General features: G+C 40.6%; 3 protein-coding genes across 3 annotated transcripts; 1 reads left to right on the forward strand and 2 right to left on the reverse strand.

Annotated features, from left to right (window-relative positions):
* The first annotated feature begins 4,417 nt into the window (after nucleotides 1-4,417).
* On the forward strand, nucleotides 4,418-13,935 carry tmco4 (transmembrane and coiled-coil domains 4). The gene is made up of 14 exons (XM_085781207.1): nucleotides 4,418-4,716; nucleotides 5,386-5,536; nucleotides 5,909-6,083; nucleotides 6,333-6,360; nucleotides 6,444-6,573; nucleotides 6,731-6,828; nucleotides 7,053-7,196; nucleotides 7,299-7,418; nucleotides 8,868-9,032; nucleotides 9,195-9,331; nucleotides 9,559-9,643; nucleotides 9,995-10,112; nucleotides 11,096-11,213; nucleotides 12,724-13,935. Exons 1-14 carry the CDS (start codon nucleotides 4,674-4,676, stop codon nucleotides 13,204-13,206), a joined length of 1,995 nt encoding a protein of 664 aa, XP_085637333.1. The 5' UTR covers nucleotides 4,418-4,673; the 3' UTR covers nucleotides 13,207-13,935.
* Nucleotides 13,866-20,145, reverse strand: htr6 (5-hydroxytryptamine (serotonin) receptor 6). The gene is made up of 3 exons (XM_085781208.1): nucleotides 19,171-20,145; nucleotides 16,658-16,792; nucleotides 13,866-14,348 (listed from the first exon to the last, which is right to left on the reverse strand). Exons 1-3 carry the CDS (start codon nucleotides 20,116-20,118, stop codon nucleotides 13,992-13,994), a joined length of 1,440 nt encoding a protein of 479 aa, XP_085637334.1. The 5' UTR covers nucleotides 20,119-20,145; the 3' UTR covers nucleotides 13,866-13,991.
* A 2,085-nt stretch (nucleotides 20,146-22,230) lies between these two features.
* Nucleotides 22,231-24,493, reverse strand: micos10 (mitochondrial contact site and cristae organizing system subunit 10). The gene is made up of 4 exons (XM_085783089.1): nucleotides 24,406-24,493; nucleotides 23,111-23,158; nucleotides 22,558-22,664; nucleotides 22,231-22,451 (listed from the first exon to the last, which is right to left on the reverse strand). Exons 1-4 carry the CDS (start codon nucleotides 24,476-24,478, stop codon nucleotides 22,443-22,445), a joined length of 237 nt encoding a protein of 78 aa, XP_085639215.1. The 5' UTR covers nucleotides 24,479-24,493; the 3' UTR covers nucleotides 22,231-22,442.
* Nucleotides 24,494-24,650: the final 157 nt, after the last annotated feature.

A 24,650-nucleotide genomic window follows, 5' to 3' on the forward strand; every position in this document is an offset into this window, starting at 1 on the left:
AACCGCATAGAGTGTTTATGCCAGGGACCGGCCCTGTCTGGGGGTCTATGGGAGGATTTTATTTGTTTGAAGTCATATTGTAGAAGATTCACTTTCATGTTTGAGCTCATTGTCCAGCTGCATCACCAACATCTCCTCAGCTTCAGCAGGTGAAGCCTACCTGGCGTCATCCTGTTGAACACCTTGATAAACCAGGGAGTTCATTTTCCCCATGATGATGTTGAGCTCTCAGGCCCCAGAAAGACCACGTTTCTCCCCTCAGCTTACTTCACCTTCACCTGTTTTTGTGTTGTATACAACACAGACTGCATTTTCCTCCCAAACAATTCACCATGGGTTTCATCAGGCCACAAAACATTTTCCCTCTTGTCCTGCTGAGACTTGTGCTTTCTCTTTGACAAACTTCAGGGGCTCAGTGATGTTTGATTTGGAAAGGAGCAGCTTCCTCTGTGGTGTCCGTGGCAGGACGCCGCGCTCCGTGCAGCCATAATTTGTGTACAATTGAGTCATGAGCAGAGATGTGAAACAACTTCACTGTTTCCTTCAAGCCTTTATCTTCTTCTCTGAGCTTCTTTGTTTCATCACTGATCGCTCTGTGTTGAACTTTTGGAGTCATCTCCACTGAACACCCACTCCTATGGAAAGTCACCAGTCAGACAAACTGTCTCCATTTATAGACACTTAGTCTGACTGAAGGCTGATGATGATCTGAACTCTTTGAGATGACTCTGTGACCTTTCAGCTTTATGCAAATTAGCTATTGTTTCTTTCTTAATCTTATTTTTCTGTGAGGCTCACATCAGCTGATGTTTCTTGTGAATATCAAAAATTATTGAAATGTGTGTTTGTTTTTTTAAAGTCGGAGTGTCTCTAAGTTACGCTTCCAAGCTGCTGTTATTGACTTTGACAACTCCTTACTTTGTTGTTATCATAAAGATTCAAATACTTTTTTTGACCAACACTATGTTTGGATGGTATTCTAAGTAAATAATATTGATAATTTGTGTGTTATTAGTTAAACAAAAATGTGTTTGTAGAATTAGGTCCCCATTCCTGGATTATATTGGTACGAGACTTGCAGCCATTGTGTAAAGGGGCTTGGTGACGTGGACTATAGCTGAGAAACCATAGAATGTATTAATGCATAACTAATCGGATAAGAAGTCGCACAAGCTATGAATGTGTCTTTTTTACTATTACAGCAACCTGCCTGGGGACTACTAGACGGAAATTAGCCATGGCTATGATCTGGCATATTTACATACTGTATGTACAATGTCCATTAATATGCGCTGTCCCCAATCTAAATAAATAAATGTGAGAAATGTGATGTTCTGTACAATATGGGAATATAAGAAGTTGAATGTTGTCTGATGGGTTGATTAATTTCTTATTATTTGTTTTGTTTGTTTCTTTATGTGTGGCATTGCCCTATCCCCTGTTGTTGTTCATATTTAAGGTGACACTGTTGGTGTACTCGTGTTGGTTTATATGTATTTAGGTGTTGTGTTCACCATTGTGTTACTGCGACAGGGATGAGATGTGATACACCCTCTGTTCCTTGAGTGTATGGTATACCCATCCTTTTGTATGCTGTCTGGCCCCTCCCTTGTCCTGTTTTGTTACCTTATTTTCACCTGAAAATGTCCAATAAAGATACTGATCACAAAACAATACATTGTATTTGTACCATTGTTGCAGTTTACATGGATGTCTGATCAAGTGTTGTAAATAACATCTAAATGAAAAGAACTAAGGATTAATTTCCCTCTTCATGCATTCTAACAAAAGATGCTGGACATGATAAACTTTACATCTACAAAGCATAATGTGCATAACGTGACTTTAACCTGAAAATAATATTTGCATGTATTTCTAAACAGGTACGTGTAAGCACCACAAGTTAAAAGCAGGGCTGCATTAAAGAATCGGCTTGAACTTGAAAAATAGTGAAATGTATCAATATCTCAGACTGTAGAAACTGGAGATTTCAATCCCACCATAGTTTTAAAAGCTGAAGCCATCTGTAATGGCAGAAATGTAAACTTGCCAAAGACATTGCATGCAGGTGAACAAATACAATCAGAATTTTATGGTAGGGAGAAGGAATTCACCTCATATCATCTCCTATATCACTTCTTGTCAACACTCAAGGTTTTCAAAACTGCGGGTTTTTATTTTTCCCCAATTACGTGTCAAGACAAGCTGAAAGGTTAAGTCTGTCACGCATCCTGCTCAGCACTTCTCCTCTCTCACAGTGTCCCTTATCTGTAGATCATCACTGGCTGCTTATAGAGGCTGTGCTTCATAAGTCATAAATTAACATTAATATTATGAAAGAAATAGATTAAAATAATATATATTATTAATTATATTGATTTATTAGCAGTTATTAAACATTGTAGCAGGTACAGTCTTGTTTATGATACTCTGAAGGTTGCTCAGTATAAACAGGATGCCTCTCATGGAGCGAATGCAGTTTTGGGGATTCCTTCATGACAAGTCCAGGATATTATTTTGACAAAGTGCCCATGTTGCACTAACAGTTTCACCATATGAAAATCTGGTGGAAACCTGATCCACCCTCACATACGTTTCCGGTACTTGTCTTGTTCTTTTGTCATTGTACAGCGTTCAGACTGGAAAACAAAAAAGGGAGACAAAAGCGGTGCCAAGAGTGCTCAGTAAATAAGAGCTGAGGATGCAGATGGGAAGGGAGTGGGTGAGGACTGAGGAGCAGCCCGACAGTCTGAAAATACCCAAAGAAAGTCAGAGAGCAACTGAACAGAGATCAACGCCAAGTGATTTATGTATAAAATCATGCTGTGTAAGTCGGCTAAATTACATTTGGATGAAAAAAAATAATTGTGATTAATGTCACATTATGGAAGAATAATGTCTCATGCTCAAAGTCACATCGTTCACATGCACTGAATAAGACTTTACCATACAAAACTATACCTTATCCTTACTTGCTATGCTTTTCTTCTATGATGGACACATTACTAAACTATGCTAAATGTAACATCTTGTTCAACAGTTTACTGTTCAATAATGTTGTGCAACACTACACATATTTTACTACACTTCTTAGCCAATACTGTACTGTTAACTATCTAGATGTCTTATCGAGGAAGAGGTTTTGTGGTTTGAATCCCAGGTGAAGAGAGTCGTTTTTTTTATCATTTGAGAAACACAGTCAAGGTTAAATCTTTACTTCAGCTACAGATCTCAACCTTTATTATCCTCTCACCTTGACTACTGCAACTACCTGACATCCACCCACCAGTGGGAACAGGGCCTTTGTTTTTGGGGCCCCTAAAATTTGAAACAACTTGCCAGAGGAGATCAGTTCACTGTTTTAAGTCACTTCTTAATCTTTAGTTGTTTTTTTTCAATAAAGGCTTTTATTGTGTGATGTCTACTTAATATAGGCTAATCTGCACTTCACTTCGATTTGTTTGACTTGTCTCATGTGAAATGCTTTTACTTGTATTGAAAAATGCTGCACAAATAAAGTCTGATTGTCATTGTTCATTTTGTTTATATTTAGAAGCCTACTGTGCGTATATCTCTGCATGTAAACAAGATCACAATTTACTCCAACCAACCATACATTGGTCCTGGTGTCTTTGTCAGGCTTCTTTCTTCTTTCTTCATGCTTGTGACTCTGAGACTAATGAAATCCATTTGTAAACCATTGAACACTGGGGTTTTCTGATGCATTCTTAGCCACTGGCAACATCTGATCAAATCAAACCACTGTGACTGTGTCCTTGAGTGAGGCTGCTTGGCAGGCGACTAAACCTCAGTTTGATGTAGAGTCAGCTACTGCAGACCATACAGTCGCTGCAGACAGAGGGTCATGCATGAACCTTGGATCAACTCTGAGCAAATCTGACTGTGTGAGTAGAAGCCAAACTGACAATAAAATCGCTGTTGCTTCATTCAGTCTCACGCCAGATTTTGCAACAACATCAACATTATACATTATACAGTAATCATTCAGTTAAATGAAGCAAACAGCAACACCACCTGTTAGAAGTAGGGTTGTGGAGAAAACGGCTGCACAACAGGGACATGTGAAAAGAAATGTTAGACTCACACCTACTGGCCAGAAGTTGCACCAGCTCTCATTTTTGATCTAATGTCACATAGGGTTTTTCACTTGTGTTCTCTCTCTGTGTATAAACTGGGTTACAAATACTGTATTTATTTAATCCTTTGTGGTTAATAATTAAATATATTTTGTTCATTCATTTAATATCAAATGTTCCAACAACAACAACAAAAACCCTTTCCGAAACGTTTTTAATCGTGAATAGACCCCTGCCCCAGCTCTGGCCGTAGCGTAGGCCTACGTGGAAGTTACGTCATTGAAAAAAGTTTCGAGCAAACGGTGCCTTCACGTACCGTCATAAATGTAAAACATTTCCATTCCAACAGCCAGGCAAACCATTTAAAAGCGTTTACGGTGGCAAAATTAAACTCATACTAGTGTGAGGTATTAGCGACGACGTTTTCAAGCAAGTCTTTCGGACAAGTCACCGTATTTTAGGTTAGGATAGACGTGGAAAGCGTTTTGATATGTGACTAGCGTAGTCGGATGTCAACCTTCAGGAGGAGGACGTGAAGGCATCAAAAGTTCAGTGTACAGAGTTGTGATAATAGCCATGGAGCAAAAACAGAACAGTACGGACGGCAAATTTACTCCAGGTACCACGAATAATTTGTTAAATATCACTTCTATAGCCTACTATATGAGAAATTAATTCAAAGTGTTGTCGTTGTGAAAGGATAACCGTGAACCGTTACCTCGTAGCCTAAACAGGCTGAAGCCGCACAGTCAATAGCCAGCAGCTGTTTTGCTAACTGTTAACGTTCAGTGTTGCGTTCACTTGTTTGAGATACACTGGATTTTTCTTGAAGTAAAAGCTTTAGGTCGCATTTTGCAGGCTCTGTATGTTGAATTCAGGTCAGTTCACCAGAGACAAGACGAGAAGCACAAACTTAGACTCCATGTAACCTAGTTTAATGCAGCTATTCACTTTACAAGGCGGAAACGAAACCTCTAAAGAAACAGCATTGAACATCGAAATAATGCTGCATTTCTCATAGCTCACATCACCCTACCTTGAGCAGCCTGACAGTAACGTTAGACTCATATTATGCATTGGGATACCACTGTTAAATTCGGCTTGTTGCTGATCCACTAAACTCCAGTGACTATACATTTCATATTTCTGAGGTTTCTGCTTGTGATAAATGTCTCTTGAACTTGTGTTAATATATCATGTGTGTTTGCTTTTACTCTCCAATGTCTCTGATTGACGCTGCTACCTCAAAGTTAATCATTAATCTTTGTCCATTGATCACCTTATCCAGATCCAGGGGGGTCAGAGACCACACAAGAAACTCCATGTGACCAAAACCCAGAGAACATTATCGGCAGACAGCTGAGTGAACAGAGCCGTTTTGCATATGCTGCACTGTGTGGTGTCTCTCTGGGCCAGTTGTTTACTGGACCTGAAAACAGGTAACAGAGCTGGAATATCGCCCTAATATTGTTTGTGTCCTCACTGTGTTCATGCCTTCCATCCTTCATCTAACTCCTACTCACAGATTATTATGTAAGGGACATCAACCTGACTGATGATGACTGACATAATTAAGTGATCACTGTGAATATCACACCTAGATAGCACACAGTACAGAGAGAACCGGTCCTGAATGCAATTAATGATTAAAAGAAAATACTGCAAGATCAAATTTGGACTTGCACATACAGTACAGGTGTGCATTTTATCATCCACCAAGGTCAAATTCAGTCGAGGTGAGAGAGGGATTCAAAGACCATTTGGATTACTGGCTTGAGTAAACTGTGTTAAACTGGTTGTGTGTTTTTCAGTGTGTTCAGAGACCAGTACCTGCAGGGCTTGGTGCGTTGGCTGGACCTTGATGAGTCAGTAATGCCAGTCATGGGGGCTTTCCTGTCCGGCCTTGGCTGTGAGGGATCCGACACCTTCCTCTCCATCCTACAGGCTGAACCTCTGCTGGCTGCAGGGGCCAAACCCGTCGTACAGGTGATTGTCACTTCAACAGAGGATGCAATGATATTAAACAGTAGTGGATGAGTAGCTGTACATCAGTGCAGTACAAGGAAATATATGAATGAATTTTGTGGAACTTTAAGCATCTAAATTGAATTAGCTTATATCATTTAAATTAAGCTTTTTGCTTTGCCTTTGATAGGAGTGAACGAGTTGTGTTGTAGTCACTTTGTTTCTGTGTTTCTTCAACCTGTTATAACCAGCTCTTGTTTTATTTTACAGGACCTGGTGTCTTTTTCCGTCAATGATGGTAAGAATTATAGTGATAATGTGGCCTGTTACTTTTATAACTTTATAACCTTTATAACTTTCCCGGTCTTGTCTTAACCTCAGGTCAGTATGATGCCAGATCGAGGGTTCTCATCCGTCATGTGAGCTGTCTGCTACGAGTCTCGTCACAGCAGCTGGAGGAGTTTGAGGAAACTCTGGGAGAGAGACTGAGGGAAGCAGGAGAGGAGAGCGAGTAAGTTGTTGTCGGATGCCGGGATATAAGGAGCTTATGGTTAAACCTGTCTCCTTAAATGCACTGCGGGTCATTTTAAGTTTTTATTTTTTTTTATAGCCAGGAAATATTTTTGCCAAAAGCTGACCACCAGTGTGTCTGACTCTGCTTCCATCAGAGAGGAGTCCTCTCGGCGGCTGAGGAGAGAAAGAGGGAGGAAGTTACGACGTTACCTCCTCATTGGTCTAGCCACTGTGGGCGGAGGAACTGTGATTGGTGATTATCGCTGCTCCAACTTAAAATAGACATTAACCACTTGCAAATATCTTATGGGAGAGCCGATCAAATCAACACAGAGTGACAGTGTGACTACGCACAAAGGCAGCATGTTGCAACACACATCATTTCTCCCTCACATAAATTTCCTCTGTATTGCGCTTACCTGACAAATATTTGCTCTGACTAGCTGTTTGTCTGTGTCATCTTCACACCTTTGCCAGGTGTGACAGGTGGACTTGCGGCCCCTTTGGTGGCAGCAGGGGCCGGTGCTGTGCTGGGGGCTGGTGGTGCTGCAGCTTTGGGCTCAGCCACCGGCATTGCAATTATGGCCTCTTTGTTTGGAGCAGCAGGAGCTGGTTTGACGGGTAAGAGAATTGGAAGACACATGATTGTGAAGGAGAAATAAGTCAATGTCAATTATTTTCTTTTCTTTACCTTTCTTTGATCGTCTCACTTTGTTGCTCCAGGCTACAAAATGAATAAGTGTGTCGGGGCCATAGAGGAATTTGAGTTCTTGCCGCTGAGCTCTGGGAAGCATCTTCACCTGACCATAGCAGTGACAGGTTGGCTCTGCAGTGGTAAATATAGTAAGTACAACATCTGCTGTCTTGGTATACACAACCAGTTTACAATGTATGTAATAAGTCTAGAGCGTGATATCACACACAAAACTTTGCAAATATACTGTATGTAGTTTTTCTATGAGTCCTCTCATCTAGTTGTTTTAAGGTTGTATGTCTCTTTCTTGCGGACACAATATCTTAGTAACTCCTTGATGGAACTTCTTCAAATTTGGCACAAATATTCACCAACACTTAAGGATAAACTGCTTAAATTTTGGTTGTCAAAGGTCAAAGGCTGTTTTGGCATTTTTCTGAACAGGATATCTCTGTAACGCCTAAAGGGAATTTCTTCAAATTTTATTCAATTGTTCATTTCACATCAAGGATGTACTGATGGGATTTTGGCGGTTTCAGGTCAGAGGTCGAGGTCACTGTGACTTTGTAAAACACCTTTTTAGCCATTAATCAAGACTTTACACTGCAATTATAACAAAACTTGTATTAAATAAATGTAATATTAATATTTCATGTGACTCTGGATTAAGGGCTGTAATGTGTAATGTGTAAGTGGATGTGTAGGGGAGGTAAGAAACCCATCTCACCTCATGTTAAAACCTCACCTACATGTTAAAGAAATGTAATGAAGAGAAAAAGATAGAGATTAATAATAATAGTGATGATAAAAATAATGATATACACAGGAATGTCATAAATATAAAAATGGCAATTAGCCCACAGTACCCTTGTGCAATCAGAGGTGCAAAAGGAGAAGATATCACAGAATATATCATATGAAATCCCTGGAAGATGATTTCATGATTCATATCACACAATTCTATTAACAATAATCATATCATTTATCTAAGCTCTTTGCATACATTAGATCAGAAGCATGTTAAGAAGATTTGATTGTTAATGCAAATCTTTGGACATAAAAACAACATAACTCTGCAGATACACTGAACATGAAGAAACCTTCTCCAGCAGCTGCTGCCCTTTGAGACAGCTGACACCTCTACAATACAGGTTGCAGAGCAATGAATAGTGAATAGTGCTGTTGGAGAGGAGGGTCAGTGCCAGGGCCATCACGCATAAAGGAAACACATTTTGCCAAAGGGGTTAATAAACAAAACCAGCCAAACCTAACTTTTAAATTAATTGTCATTAATTGCTGGTGCAGTGTGAGGTTAAAGGTCACAGTGAGGTCATGAACATAGTGCATTAAATCGAGATTAAGAAAAACCTTTGATAACAAAACATGATGTTGTAATGCTGCTGCACTGCTCAACAAAATGTCCTAAATTAGTCCATTACGCAAGCCACTTACGTTTTTCTCTTACATAAAACAATGCAGCTCTCTCTCGCCCCAACTAAAACATACGCTCAATGACAAGCTTGGCACCCCCTTCACATTACAAGTGCTGCTTATTTGTTTAGGCTGCCTTACATAAAAACACAAGTGCTGTCTTCCAGGTTCGTTCCAGGCCCCGTGGTCCAGCCTGGGCGAGTGCGGAGAACAGTATTGTCTGGTGTGGGAGTCACGGTTCCTCAGGGACCTGGGCTCGGCCATGGCCTCCCTGTTGGATGGGCTGGTCAGCATGATGGCTCAGGAGGCTCTCAAGTACACAGTGCTCTCAGGTAGGAGGGTGATCATGCAGGAATCACAATTTTATTCTGTGTTTTGGATACAGGAGAAACAAATCCACCAGAATCAGAATTAATCCTGGTGACTGCATGTGAAGTGTCGATTTGTGTTAAAGCTGCTGTCTTTTTGTCGCATCGCTAATTGATTGTTATCAGGCATCGTGACAGCTCTGACGTGGCCTGCCTCTTTGCTGGCAGCAGCCAGCGTCATTGACAACCCCTGGTGTGTTTGTCTGAACCGCTCGGCCGAGGTGGGGAAACATCTGGCACAGGTGTTGAGAAGTCGGCAGCAGGTATGGCTCTGCCTCTAAAAGGGTTTGTTGTACATTTGATAGAACTTATTTTCTGTACTCTGTCGTTTTTAACCATAATTCCTAGAATATGATGATAAATTAATGAAATACATCTCTTATTAATCTGGAATATTAGAGGAAATCATCTGTCTGTGTTCAGTAAACATCGGGAGGATTAAAGCTACTTCAGATCTGTGCATCTCTCTTCTTTCTCTACGTCTCTGAAGGGGAAACGCCCTGTCAGCCTCATAGGTTTTAGTCTCGGGGCGAGAGTTATCTACTACTGTCTGCAGGAGCTCGCTAATGATCAAGGTATGGACATTTTGTGTGTAAAAGAATACTCATTTTGATACATTTGAATTGGATTAAATTGTTTGTTTGTTTTCAATAACCAAATACTTGAATCATTTCAGTTTTGAAATATGTTTAAATGTTCTGTTTTTGCTTAACTGTATGACAAATTCCTGAGATTAAATTTTGACTTTAGAGTTAAACTAATTACTATGTTTTCTGCAAAATTCTTGGTGAAGCAGAGTAGAAGTTTCATGTGGATGTCCCTAAATAATTTAAAGTGGTTACACAATATTTTTAATCATCTATTAGTATTTACACTCCATACTGTCCTGACTAACTAATTCAATGTCCACTGCTCTAAATGCTCAGGTAGTGAAGGGGTAGTGGAAGATGTGGTCCTCCTCGGGGCCCCAGTGGACGGCTCTGAAAAGTCCTGGGAGAGACTGACCAGGGTAGTGGCTGGAAAAATAGTAAACGGATACTGCAGGTAAAACCGAGCTCTTTCCCGAAGCATCAGTGCTGTGATACGACCAGATTTTTAAATTAAACGCTAAGTTGGACTTGATAATTTTGATGCATTTGGGGCCTGATTTACTAAGATCCCAGATAAGGGGCGCTAAATTGCGTGCTCCTCAGGGGCGGAGCTTTAGGGGGGGCTGGGAGAACAGTACTCCCCCAGCCCGGGGTCCAGAGGGGCCCAGCAGTGTGTGTCGGGATTGCCAGCGTGTGTTCATAACACACACATGCCCACAGCAACAGGGATCATGGTTAATAGCACCCCTCCAAATATTTTGCACGTTCTGGCAGAAACGCCCATATTTACATATTCATTGGGGCAAACGCGCTAAATCAGTGTTTTCAACCTCGGGGTCGGGACCCCACATCGGGTCGCCTGGCATTCAAATGGGGTCGCCTGAAATGTCCAGTAATTGTTTAAACAAATTACTGATAAAAATATATTTTTTAACTTATTATTATTTTTTAAAATTCTGATTAAAAACACCACACACACAATCTTAAACAACTGTATTCTATACTTCACTTTCACAAATATAAATCGAGTTTAAATAAAATGCAGCATATAAAAATATCTGAGCTGGCGCATCTTGATTGACGGCCACGATCACGTGACTGCACGTGATCGTCAGAAATTTGATATGTCAAAATGTGGTCACGAGCCATAAAAGGTTGGGAACCACTGCACTAAATGGATTGTGCGTGTCATTTTGCCCATTTGAGAGACGCAATCCTTGGTGCGCCCGGTTAGTAGATCAGCTTCAACATGTGTTTGTGTGTGCAATCAAGTTTCCACACATTTTTACACATGTAAAACCTTTAGTAAATCAGGCCCTAATGTTTAGTCCTTGTATATTACATTGTGTATTCCAGTGAGGTGGTTTCATATGCAGTAGATTTGGAAATTACTGCACTGACACAAATAAATGATTTTCTGAATTATCTCCCTATCAGAGGAGATTGGCTCCTGGGGTTCCTGTACCGCAGTTCATCAGCACAACTGTCTGTTGCCGGGCTACAACCAATCAACATCCAAGATCGACGCGTAATCAATGTGGATCTTTCCTCAGTGGTGAGTCAGAGCTCATGTTTAAATTAGGAAAGCTTATTCAATGAATCATTTTCATGTATCTACTGTATCAGCTGATGGTTAATTCACACATCTCAAGGTTTTCACCTTTTCGGAATGCAGCAGTCGTCTCAGACTGTTCATGTCTCAGTTTGTCCTCAGTGCTGGATTTTAGTCTGTGAAATAACACATGGAGGCCTTGACCACTTTATGAGGGAAGAAAACTGAGACAATCCTACATGACAGGACTGACAAAAGAATTCTCCAGCATGTCCAAAATATATCTGCAGCTGCTCTGCCATGTCTGCGTTTTGGGCTTGAATGAAAGTTTACACAAATAATTAAGTCAGAAGTATTTTTCAACTGATTTCATACTTTCTATTGATATTGATTAGCTATGCTTTGTCTGGGCACTGGTAGTGGTCCACAGCAACTCATGTACGTAAGTTTTTACCTCTGCCAATTCCAAACAAAATCTATACATGTGTAAGACTGAGATTATTGTCTGGATCTGCACCAAACTGAACAAACTCATTGATTTCAACCCTATAAATATATCATATTTTTTACATCAAGAACAAAAATATTATTGCCTGAGAAACTGTTGAAACTTGCCCTGTTATCTTGTATTGTTAAAGGATCTATTTGTCAGCAAGCTACACCATCGTTAGCAACGTTAGCAGCTGGTTACTCACCTGCCTAGAAGACCCATTGAAAAACTTTATTCCTTCACTCACCAAGAGTTCTCTCCATAAGTGGAAAGCAGCAGCTTATTTCTATCACAGCTTTTCTTCTTCTAAAGTTAGCATGCTACCTAGCTAGCCCTCGCCCATCTCACTTTTCAGCGGATCAGTACTGGAATCATTTGGTTTTTACTTGATTGATTCCTCATCCATCCACCGTTTAGGTGAAAATAGTTCAGTGTTTTTACATACTTCTTCACAACTTTATTCAGTTTGTGTCAATACTGACTAATGTTCACCAGCTAGCTGTGTGTCTGTTGTTGACTGCAGGTAACAGGAGCACTACAGTGAGCTGTAAGAGGCTAAAACACTGTAGAGTTAAAAGGACTGTTGATGATGATAAAAGTTATTAAAGATGATGCAATAAGATACAATTTTTAAGATTTAATAGCACTTTATAAGAGACATGTGTATTGTTTAAATAGGCTTAAAGAACGATAATACAAATAAAAAGTAAGGCCCCAGCTGGTCTCCCTTTAAATCAGCACGAGTCCACATGAAACACAACACTTAGTATTTATAATGGCAGATGTGATGCCGAACCAGGTAAAGCAGATCAGACACAGCAGATCTTTAAAAAAGAACAGTAAAAACATACTTAAAGCATGTGAAGCACCAAACAGTATAAACCTGGGGAATATTCAACCTTTTTGTACAAATAATATTAACAATAGTAATATATTCTTGGAAATGTAAAGTATATAAAAAATATTTTACACTGTAAATTTACAAATATGAACCCCCTCGCCTCCAATTTTTCTGCACGCCAGGTGAAAGGTCACTTGGACTACATGCGTCAGATGGACACTATCTTGATGGCAGTAGGAGTTCCTACCAAAGAAGTCCCAGGAGCCTCCTTCACTCTCCCTCAGCCTGTAACGGATGCAAAGGGGACAGTGGACATCCCTGACCAAGAGACCAAGACACAAAACCCAGCAGAGACTCATACAGAAAACTGTGAGCACATGAAGGAGGCGGTGGAGAACGAGGAGATGGGTGACGGCTGGGACATCCCTGATATCTCAGACCTGCTGGACTCTTTGAATGAGGCAGAAACAGAGACTGAAATCGCAGCGGGGAACAATTCACCCCCTTCGTCTGAGAACAATGACACTGACGACGTCACGGCTTTAAATGATCCATGTGACTGTCCAGAGGAGGTCGACCCAGATAATGAACAGGTATCTTGGAGCTGGGAGGACACACACTGGAATACAGAGCTCACTCATGAACCAAGGCGGACAAACCTGTAAAGAGCGTGTTACAGGACCAGCTGCCTCCCACTCATCTCCTCAGGTTTTTCTCAGCATCTAAGCTCAGAAGCTCAGCTTAAAGTGAAAAGCACCAAAATTAACCACTATGTACTAATTCAATAACAATTTAGAGACTTGCAACTGTAGAGTAGATTTTTTTTTTTTTACAAACTGTAAAAAGTCGCATAATTTATTTTCCAAACTCAATGTGAGAACGAACACCTGTAAATATTGCTTGGGTTTTGCAGGTTTTAGCAGATTCCACAAAATCAGGTGATGGTGTAATTTCCCTCCGTCAGCCCTGGTTGCTATGGATATTATCGTCACAACAGCTGGATTTCTATAAATCCAGAGGGTTGTTCATTGAATGAATGTGTTTTCTTCAAGGTTTTTCCTCTCTCTGCGCCGCCTGTGCTAATGTGAAGTGCTGCTTACTAGAGAGCTTACATAGAATGTTTACATTGCTTGTATAGTATACTAACTGGAGATAGCCTTGGCCCTCAATGTTTTGTCTTAACAATTACACCTCAAGGGGTTTTTCAACATTGAATAGAAGGAAAGAAACGCACTGTTCCAAGATGGGATGGAGTTTTTTCAGTTTGTGGCAATAGACATTTGTCTGTGACGATGAAATTATTTTAAATTTAAATAATTTTTATTTATTTATCATAGACATTAATGTTAAAACTCATGGTGAGTAAATCATGAATTGTCATGAACTAAACTGACTCTCAATCCTTGAATCACTCATCCACCATCACACAACACAATTTCTAACGGCTACTTTAATCCAGGGTGTCGACCTGATTGGGCAGAAGCAGAGGCAGTTGGATCCCAGCGTGCTCGGCGTCTAGCAGGTTGACAGCATCAGTGGCGGTGGCAGGCGGGTGGGTGGGGTCGGAGGCCAGAGGAGAGGGGGTGTTGCTGGCAATGTTGGGCTCCCCTGAGTTGCGTAGAGAGAGGGACAGTGCTGGCGAGGGTCTCCTGGGCAACTGAGAGGAACAGCAGGGCAAGAGCTTCCCCAAAGCGCGCTTGAAGTCTCTCATGAAGAGCGGGTAGATGATGGGGTTCATGGTGCTGTTGCAGTAGCCCAGCCAGGTGATGGCATCAAAAAGGGCAAGGGGGACACACTCACATACTGCCTGGATGAAGACAGTGAGGACAATTGAAACCATCAGTGCATATACAGTATACATGTAAAAATAATTTATGACAGAAATACAAATATGAACACAGAAAAAATAAAAAACATATATAGATTTTCAAAGTACAGTAACGTGTAGAAATTTGACCATGAAAGAGTTATGGAGCAAGAGAGTCCCAGTGTTATTTGTGCTGTCCATGTGTACTAGGGTCAGTGAATTCAATTCGGTCAATTCAGAAATATCTTTAAAAAAATGTTTTAAAAGCATGCATCAGATTTGTTAAAATATACATTTTGTATTCATGTTGGTTTTATGTCATTTGAAATGATTTGAACCTTTTTTTTTCAAACAGAAGTAAGACTGAATGCCCCTGAAGATGTCAAATGGTGTAACCACAAAAGAATGATAAATATTAAATATTTTATCCACCTACAGTGGATTTAAGTGTATAAAAAATATGCTTTCTTCTGAAAACATTACATTGAAATAGATGTTTTTCTGTACATTTTAATGCATTTTAGCAGTACTGAGTGAGACATAGCCAAAAACACAGCTTTTTTTTTATCTAAATAATGTGACAAATTATGTAAAACTTGCAGTGTTGCATTGCAAAAGTGAATTTATTCCACATTTGAGTGTAGATTTATTTTCCTGTACAGTCAGATTTTTATGAAAGAATACCGCTTGGCACTGGGTTGCATCATGTCACTGACCCACAAGCATGTGGAAACATGGACATTGCATTGAGCATTACACATATGGCTGCAAGATACTAGTGTGATGTCAAGGACACAAATAAACACTGAAAAACACAACTGGTAAAATTCAAACTCCACATAGCATATTTAATTTATATTAGGCTACAATGAAATCAATCCATTATTCATTTATTTATCATTTTATATATACCAGTAGATATAGTGCAAAATTATTAATTTATTTTTATTGACAAAAGTCAGTGTACTGGAAAGAGACAATGAAGGAATAGAATAAATAATATAATGTTTTGCTTTTCTATTCATACATTTTCACACTTGGCAACATTTATATTTATTTATTTGTAACCTCTGCACATGCAATTATTTTAAATTCATTGCACATACATTATTTATTCATTTACTTTTTAATATACCTCCTTTGTCCCTTTTTTTTTTGCTGGGACATTATGAAACAAACAGAAGGTGATTCACAGCCTCTATGTAAATAAACAGATAATTAAATGGGAGAACATTACTATAGTATAATATTTACTATTCAAGCATTTACACGTGTAGCTATGTGTCATTTATGGTAAATTTTGAACATTTATGAATCAGCCAAATCCCTACCCCACAGCTGAATTTTGAAATATTTACCAAAAAGGGAAGACACATTTTCTTGTCTTAAATCATTTGGACTGTCCATCACTTCTTTTTTTGGAGAACATGTTGTTTTCTCTGTTGGCCAATACATTTAAACGCACTGATGCTGGACATCACCACCAGGTTTAGAGAGGGACAGTGAAGGAGGAGACAGCTGTTAAAGGAGAGCGTCCAATACTACCAAGATGAGACAGGGAGGCGGTGGGAATGGGACAGAAAGGAGGGGTGAGTTTCACACACCACATTGAGTGTGAAAAGGAAGGAGAGAGCAGGCACAGTCAAGTCTCTGTGCTCTATGTTAAGCAGTGGAGAAGCGAGAGGGCACAGATGGGAAATCAAAATGACTGGATCATTGAAAGCTTGAAAAACAGGACAAGTGTCATTACCAATTTAGATGCACCAACCCTAAGTGTTCTGTAAACCCCCCCCCAACTTATTTATTGCTTTCTGGGTAACAAGTGTGTGCGTGCAATCTCATCAAATCTAGATCAACAACAAAAGAACCCAAATGATAAATGGTACTTTGGTGTGTTGTTTTCTGGGCTTTGGAATGAGTCAGCCACATGAAGCAGAAATGCCAGACTACTTTGTTGTTGGGTAGCTTGGCACGGCTGTGACGCCGAGGCTGGCCAATAAAAAATAGATCTGTATCCAAGTGGTTTTGCTCTCTTTTGCATGTTTTTTCACACTGTTTTTCTGCTCATCACATGTAGAAATTTGTGAGAAAATCAGACTTGTCAAATGAGGCCTAAATGGTGAAGGAAGATCTTCACATGTGAGTTCAGACAAAGGCAAACTGAATGGAGTGAATTCACCTGTTCCTGCTCATCCGGCCATGTAGGACTATTCCACATCCAAGATGAGGTCGATGTGTCAAATGTCATGCAGCTGTATTTATCCCATTGTGTCATATCTGTGAGGGAGTCAGTGCATGCCTTCACTAACCTGAGCCATGTTGGTGATGAAAAAGGGTAGCCAAGCGCTGAAGAAGAGTCCCAGGAGAACCCCCAGGGTCAGACTGGCCTTCAGTGCCCTCCGACCCTGCCTGTGAGCCAGACGGCGCTCACTGTTCACTGAAGGCTGTGGACATTAGAAAATAGTGCAGTAAAACACCTCTCTATGTCCATCTATGACGTGCAAATTGCTTTATTTTGAAAAATGTTGACTTCCTCTTTGCATTTGATAGGTGGTTGACATAAAACTGCAAAGTTGTTATTCAAGATTTAGTTGAAATAATTTTTTTTCTAATTTACAAAATAGCCATATTTGCACATTGTGCTACTTGGCTGGTTACTAGCTTAATTTATCACAGAGTGATAGCACACGGACGCAGCTAGCCAGTTTGTTCAAATGAAAATGTCCAATTAGCTCTTTCAAAGCTGATTACTGTGTTACAGGCTACAGAAAAATAAACATAAACCGTTTCTAATTCTTCTGATGACTGAAATTTTGGGAGAAGATAGACAAGAGATATCTAGAACATTTCCATATGCAACTGTAACAGTTTTGGTCTGAGACTTATTCTGTCATGAGGAGGTTAAATAAGCTGACACAAAATATATGTGACAGTGAATAAAGTGAGTATGGAAAGTTTTTCAATGGCAAGACTGAACGTTGAACGTAGTTTACTATATTCAAATTAGATTTTTTAAGCTAGGTCTCTGAGACTCAATTTAACAGATTTTTTCAGTGTGTTGTACTTGTACAGCTATACATGTGAGGACCAGTTTGAGTTTTAAACCATCATAGTGAGGACCGTTTGGGCGGGGTCATCCCTATGTTCCCACAGCCCTATGTTCCCTCAGCCCTATGTTCCCTCATTTCTAACTTTTGTCGTCACTGAAAATTAGGCCCTATGTTCCCTCAGCCCTATGTTCCCTCATTTCTAACTTTTGTTGTCACTGAAAATTAGGCCCTATTCCCACAGCCCTTTGGTCCCACCATTGGTTGGGTTTAGGCAATGAAGAAAGGAGTTGGTTAAGTTTAGTAAAAAGACCAGGTAGAGGCTAGACAGGCCAGATAGACAGAGTCCAGATAGGTAGAGAGAGTCCAGAGGGAACATAGGGCTGAGGGAACATAGGGCTGAGGGAACATAGGCACGCTCCCGTTTGGGCAAGTGAGGACATTTTGGCCTCACTTTCTCAGACCCCTTCCGAGGGCTGTTTGAGGGTTAAGACTTTATAATAACTAGGTTATTATAATTAGGTTTAAGTTAGGTTAAGAGTATTGGTTAAGGTTAGGCATTTGTTTTGGATGGTTAAGGTTAGGGTAAGGGTAAGGGGCTAGGGAATACATTATGTCAATGAGTGTCCTCACAAAGATAGCCATACAAACGTGTGTGTGTGTGCGTGTGTGTGTGTAGCTTTACTGCATAGAAATGTGACAGACTATGTGGCTGTGATACTTGCGGCATTTCACATCTGACACTGTCTGTAGGCCTACTTTTCTCACCACGTTTCTAGGCAGGTTTTACACCTCCTCCCTGAGTCTTTTCTTATGTTTGAGGGTTAAGACGACTGAAGAGCAAAACATGTTTCATGCAGAGGACTTTAATCTTTTGTCAGAGAATAATAATGAATAAAGTTTCAAGAGGGTTTATCTCCCTGATCTTGCACACCATCAATAAACATTATATTCTTGCATAGGTTCATGCTAAGTGACATCTACTACATTTATTAATCAACTTTATTTGTATAGCAAAATTTATGCAAAATTAACTCTTATATATTTTCCTTTTTTTTGTACATTTTTATTGTCATTATTGTTTCTTGTTTATATTACACTTCTTGACTCATGTATTTCCCCATGTGTGAAAACCTACTTGGTAATAAATGTGATTTTGATTATTTCTTCATTAGAGGGAGGCTCAACAACTTCTACAACCACTACAACTTCTTTGTAATGCCCACCTACCCAAACATAATGCAGTAATGCATACAAAATCTCAGTTTATGTATGGGCAATACTTCCAGTCATACTTCCAAACAAGGTAATCAGGACATCACCAAATAATGCAAAAAGTGGCTGTAAACTCAGAATTAAGGTCATTTAATCAATAAAATGTGAATTTGAGCTTTCAAACATATTTTTTGAAAGAAAAAGAAAAAAAAATGCAATCCTTCTGTGACCTATGATCAGAGAGAGGATTTCAACGGTATAATTGCCATTTTATGGGGACTGAACATTGGAAATTGAACAATATTATGTAAAACCTTAAAAATGTTGAGAGAAAAGGGCAAGCTGGAAAAATCCTGCATTAGATGGACAACTGTTATCTGGTTCTGGTCTTGGTGCTACATTTTCTACACACAGAATCAACCTTTTTACACTTTGTTCTCATTAAAATCTGCTGCACTTAAAGGTCACTCTACTATTTTAAAATAATAGCATTCTGTCAGACATTCTAGTTTAGAAATTGCCGTGGTCTTAGTCCCCGCTCATCCTTGACTATTTCTTACCGGTACATTTTGTGACACAGGAGGTTCCTGGTACCTACAGTCCTCTCCGTCCTGCTGTTGAGCTTGGACTGCAGCAATCCCAGGTGAAGGGGGTCGGGAGGGCTCCCCGAGAGAGGGATGTGGGTGTGGTGGGTGGCTCATTGCTGCTACCCTCTTTGCCTGCCTCCGTGCCGCCAGAAGGATCCGGCAGTAGGTGAAGCAAATAGCGCTGGAGGGCAAAAAGAAGGTGAGTACAGATGCCACGAAGGCGAAGGGCAGGGTGACTCGCAGGCGACACTGGAAGGACAGGCCTCCTGATGGGGACACTTGAAAGTAGGAGGCTGGGTAGAGCGTGTCAGAGTAGGAGCTGATGTTGCTGCTGCTGCTGCTGCTGCTGACCTCGGGAGTGGATGAGTGTCCGCTCCCGAGGCCTAAACTGTGCCATTTCATCTCAATGGGCAGAAAAGACGCCAAGGCTGCCAACCCCCAAGCAGCTCCCACGAGGAGTAACGCCCGAGGTGGCGTCATCCTCTGTTTGTACCGCAACGGTGAGATGATGAAGAGGTAACGGTCCAGGCTGATCACACACAGGTTGAGGATGGACGCGCTGCAGCACATGACATCGAAGCAAAGCCAAATTGGGCAAAAGGCAGGCCACAGCACCCAGGCCCCACACAGCACGTTGAGCATGGCTGGGGGCATGACCACCAGGGCCACCATCAGGTCAGACAGGAACAAAGACACCAGGAAGCAGTTTGAGGTGCAACGCAAAGAGCGGTGGGCGAACACCAAGGCGATGAGCAATAGGTTGCCGCAGACTGTCATGAGGATGATGACAGTCAACATGAAGGCCAACAACCACGGACCGCTGCCAGTGATATTCCAAGCACTGGTGTTGGTGGTGGTGGTGGTGGTGGGAAAGCTGCTGTTGTAGCTTCCAACAGAGCCAGACAAGTGAGAGTCAGTCATGGTGCCGGTTTCAAACGATCAATCAAACCAGCTCTTCAGATTCCCCTTCAGACTCCACTATATGTTACATTACCCTCTCACTCCAGGAGCATTGTAGAACAAAATCAAGCCAAAGAGGTGTTGTGTTGAGAAGCCATCCAATTGTCTCCCAGATAAGGTCAATTGGACCATTCTCCGTGAATGAATATCTCCATCTTCCTTTGGGCAGGAATACACCCGGGTGCCCGAGGCTTACTTCCACTGGCACCAGAGTAGTGATCAGAATCAGCAGCAGAGTTTCACTCATCTCTCCATGCCCCTGCCTCATCCACAGCTACGAGCCTGAATGAGCCATTCGACGGCTCACAGAGGGTTTTCGAAGCAGCGTGTCACAGTGATGACAGTCGCTGGAGGAGGGCACACACGGAGATGAGCCTTGACGAGTCATATGAGAGCAGTGCCGGTGAGAGGATCTATTGAGGATGAGCAATACAAGAACTACAAAAATCTCAGAATTATTCCTCACCTCCCAGAAGTGGCATTGTACAGCTTCGGCAAGTCCTCTGCTGTGCTGGTGCCCTGCTGTTCTTTCCACAAGTCCTTCTATTCAGGGAAACGACATGGGGAAGCAAAGAGAGCAACACAAAACTGTGCAGCAGTCATTTGTAAGCAAGGCTCCGCTCACAAGTGCTCTACAGGTACCATGGTCCTTGTGGTGCTGCTTTTATATCGCTCGCTCCTGCTAATCCCTGTGTCGGCCACTCCAGCGTATCTCCCAGCCTGAGCACACACCTACTGAGAAGGAGCGTGTCAGAGCATTGAGCTGTTAATGCATAACCATGCACAATCACAGCCAAGAAATGCTCACTCTGCATCATAGGAACTGGTGTGGGTGGTCTTACTCGTGATATTTTTAACTACTGAGATGCAACTATGACAGTATTTTTATTATGCATGATAAAGATTTGATGTGACTGATTACCTGATCTATTATATGTTTTTCTTTCTTTCTTTCTTTTTAAAGCAGTCTATTCAGTCCATTAAAAAAGATTCACCTTCTCAGGTTACTTAAAGTTTTAATGATCTGTGATGCTGAATCACATTGATAATTAAGCTTTTCTACTTTGATACAGTAACCTTTGGAATAGGTTTTTTCCCCCCTCTTTTCCTATTCTTACTTCATGATGTAGTTATTAATGGCCGATGGTCCCTCAAGATACAGGTGCGTTTTTTCTCAGACCATCGGCCACATCTTGACTACACACAAATTATCTCCAGCTGCATTATCTCCACCAGTGGTGATAATTTAGGTGCATCAGAGTGAAAGGTCTGAGATTTTCTTTCATGTTTTTACATGAGAGTTTTTTCTATTGTGTCAAAAAGCCTCATTGACTTACTGTAACGCAGTTATCAAATAACTAAAGATGAGAAATTAATTAAAAGCCACAGATACAGAGCATCTGGCAGTTTGTCAATAACAGACAAAGGTTAAAGTAAAGTACAATCCACATTCCCTGTTCTACCAACAATCAGAAAACAATAGAGCTACTTCATTTTCAAGCTTAACAGCCAGATGACGTGATAACAATGATTATTCATTCCCCGACAGCAGCACTTGAATATTAAACATAAGACAACATCATTCATAGGGGGTAAAGTCCAGTGCACACCAGCTCCGTTTCAACAGCATTGTCAAATACTGAACATAAAACACAACGCTCTCAATTTTCATGCGCCCTCGTGACTAATCTCCACCGTCGCTGCTCCCCAGTCATCTGCCACATCAGATCTGCTGCTGCCAACCCTCTGTTGACCCCCCTTTACCAACCTCCCCCACCTCTCACCCACACCAAGCCCACCACCTTATGGGACAGCGTTTGCACTGCTGCCTCCACCTTCCTGCCCGACACATTTCAGAGAATCACACCCACTCACATTGACAAATAAATGATAAATAGGCCTTTTCAAAGCTGCATTGACACTTTGACACCCATTACTTTTTTCGAGTACCACCAATATTGCTGCCTGGGGCGCACATGTTAGGATCGCGCTGTTGTCAATTCATCACATCATTCTTGTGTTTTTGTCCCGTTTTGTACCGCATGTGAGGAAGAATTAATCACCATGTCACTGTTTTTGTTGATATGATTATTTTATTAAATAAACGCAGAGTGTACTGTCCTGATTAGGCACATACAAATCATACAGAGTCATACTAGGGATGGATAGATCAACAGGGAGACCATAATCTAACTGTAGAGCAGTGCAAATAGTGACTCTTCCACAGACAAAGCAAAACAAAACAAAACAAATTTTAAAAAAGACAATCCCTTGTTGACTTGCAGCTATTGCTCCTGTTGAAGAAAACAGAAATTAGTTAAATACATAAACAAAAGCACAGGTGTGTTTTTCCGAGTAAGAAATATAATTTAATTGGTTTATTTTATTGCATTGACTAACCTTTTCGCCTCTGTGCAACAGATAATGTGACCTTAGGTCATTCTGACAGTTGGCGTATGCCATGCCGAGTCCTGCTCCTGAGCCGAATGAAATTGGCCATGTATGCCCTACAAAAGAAACAGGAACTTAAGTGTTTCCTTGCGCACAGAAAAATACACAAAGACGCACTTCACAGTGTGATTTACAACATACCAGACACAATGTGTGAAATCCTTTTAACACTTCTGTTTGTGTTTTACATCTTTCTCTACATGTAGCTGCAACATTTATTTCTCTGCTGTAGAGGATGGGTGTTATTGGTGCTTTTCTCACAAACAAAAGCACTACAACCGCCTAATTACAAATAAGTGTTGAATTGTGTTTCCACTTAGAAAAAAGTATTTGTCAATAAAGACAACATTCCAATGGCTGTTAAATGAAAAAGCCTTTCAAATGCTGGCAGTAGAAAATAACTACTTGTATCCTACAGAGCTCTGCTCGTCACATCAAGGACCTCAGAGCCAAATGAAACATTCAAGATGCAGCATACCGACAATCCACTGAAACTACTTACGTTTAAAGAACAGAACAGAAAACACGATTCCTAGCCCCAGTCCAGTGCCTGGAAAAACAGAAAATATGACAGATGATTAATTACCACTACTTAAATTTCATTCATAAAGCAGGTTGGTGGGAAGCACTGTATTTTCCTCATATTTTTTCCTGATAATTCGTTACTTCCTTACTGTTTCAAAAAACACCAGTCGTCCGGATTCAGTCATACGTTTTAGCTGCACATTACTGGTTGACTGTTAAATTTAGAATTGATTTTAAGATTATAATTTTTTTTATTACTAAGTACTGAAAACGTTGCCAAGTTTCTTATCCCATATAGGCTATGCATCTGAAGGTCCTCTGACAATGTTCTTCTGGTTGTATCTGGGTCCAGACTGGTAAAACAGGGGAGACTAACCCTAACGCTTTGTCATTAATGCCCACCTGTGGACCTCAGTTTAGCTAGCTCAATAACCAACCTAAAAATTGTATTAAAACTACTTATTATCAGAAGGCAACCAGTTGGTGCACCAATTTCACATTTCGTGTTGTTGTCTGTTGGGCTTTTAGTGCTGTAATTTACTGCTTTCAAATACCATCAATTTTGCTATTTATTATATGCTATACATAACAATAATAATTGTTATTATTATTATTATTATTATTATTATTATTGTCATTATTATTATTATTAAGTCCGCCTCTGATGTAGTATTGATTACCTTTTTGTTATTGACTGTGTGCAGAATACACAGGGTTGTAATCCAGTTTTTCAACAAGATGTCTTATTTCAATAGGGAAATTGAACATTAACCGGGTCACTGCTGCCATCTAGATTCTTCTTAGAAAACTGTTGAGCTCTTGAGTCGAAACAATGTCAACTTTGCATGGTATGCTGGCATTGTGTGTAATATGCTGGATTCAGTTGTGGGCACTACAGTGTCCTAAAACGTATTGATGAATTAATGTGAAGGTTAGGTGTAGGTGTAGGACTAGCGTTTTCTTAAAGGTCCATTCATATGATAAAATACAGGAGACTGAAATACTAATGATGAATATAACGTTAAAGCAACAGAACCGACGGCTGTGTTGTTTAACGAAATTACAGAACTAACCCTAATTTAACCTGTGGCAATTAATGAAGTCGTGGATATCATGCTGGTACAGTTGTCCTTTACAAGCCCTTTATGGCTAGCTAGTTAGCCTCCCAGTCAATGACAGCTCTGCACTCCAGTAAGAAAAACCGCGGCTCCGTTTGTCCCAATTCTGGGACGATACAATGTCGAAACATGTGGAAGATTCAGGGGTAATTACCGAGTTTGATGGCACTGTCTGCTAGGCATCGGTCCCACTTTTTCCCAAGCTCCTTCTCAGACATACTGGACATTAGCTTGTGTCAGGCGAGAGGTGTCAAATGCAGCTCTGATGCTGCTTTCACGTGCTGTCGGATATGTACGTTTCTTTCAATTTCAATTTTCAGTTATTTCAATCAGACGAAGGGCTAATCGAGGATTGTTTGTTACAGTTTCAAGTTTTATAATCCCAGTTTAAAACATGTT

Source organism: Trachurus japonicus, chromosome 7 (assembly GCF_045865225.1).
Source record: "Trachurus japonicus isolate A0001 chromosome 7, Traja_1.0".
NCBI classification, from domain to species: Eukaryota; Metazoa; Chordata; class Actinopteri; order Carangiformes; family Carangidae; genus Trachurus; species Trachurus japonicus.

Coding starts and splice junctions, on each gene's coding strand:
- micos10 (XM_085783089.1), bottom strand. CDS start 24,478: ATGTCCAGTATGTCTGAGAAGGAGCTTGGGAAAAAGTGGGACCGATGC. Junction 23,159..24,405: donor AGACAGTGCCATCAAACTCG/GTAATTACCCCT, acceptor CTGTTTTTCCAG/GCACTGGACTGGGGCTAGGA. Junction 22,665..23,110: donor TTCTGTTCTGTTCTTTAAAC/GTAAGTAGTTTC, acceptor TTTCTTTTGTAG/GGCATACATGGCCAATTTCA.
- htr6 (XM_085781208.1), bottom strand. CDS start 20,118: ATGACTGACTCTCACTTGTCTGGCTCTGTTGGAAGCTACAACAGCAGC. Junction 16,793..19,170: donor CTGTGTCACAAAATGTACCG/GTAAGAAATAGT, acceptor TAATGTCCACAG/CCTTCAGTGAACAGTGAGCG. Junction 14,349..16,657: donor TCATCACCAACATGGCTCAG/GTTAGTGAAGGC, acceptor GTCTTCATCCAG/GCAGTATGTGAGTGTGTCCC.
- tmco4 (XM_085781207.1), top strand. CDS start 4,674: ATGGAGCAAAAACAGAACAGTACGGACGGCAAATTTACTCCAG. Junction 6,829..7,052: donor GGGCGGAGGAACTGTGATTG/GTGATTATCGCT, acceptor CACCTTTGCCAG/GTGTGACAGGTGGACTTGCG. Junction 9,033..9,194: donor CAAGTACACAGTGCTCTCAG/GTAGGAGGGTGA, acceptor GATTGTTATCAG/GCATCGTGACAGCTCTGACG.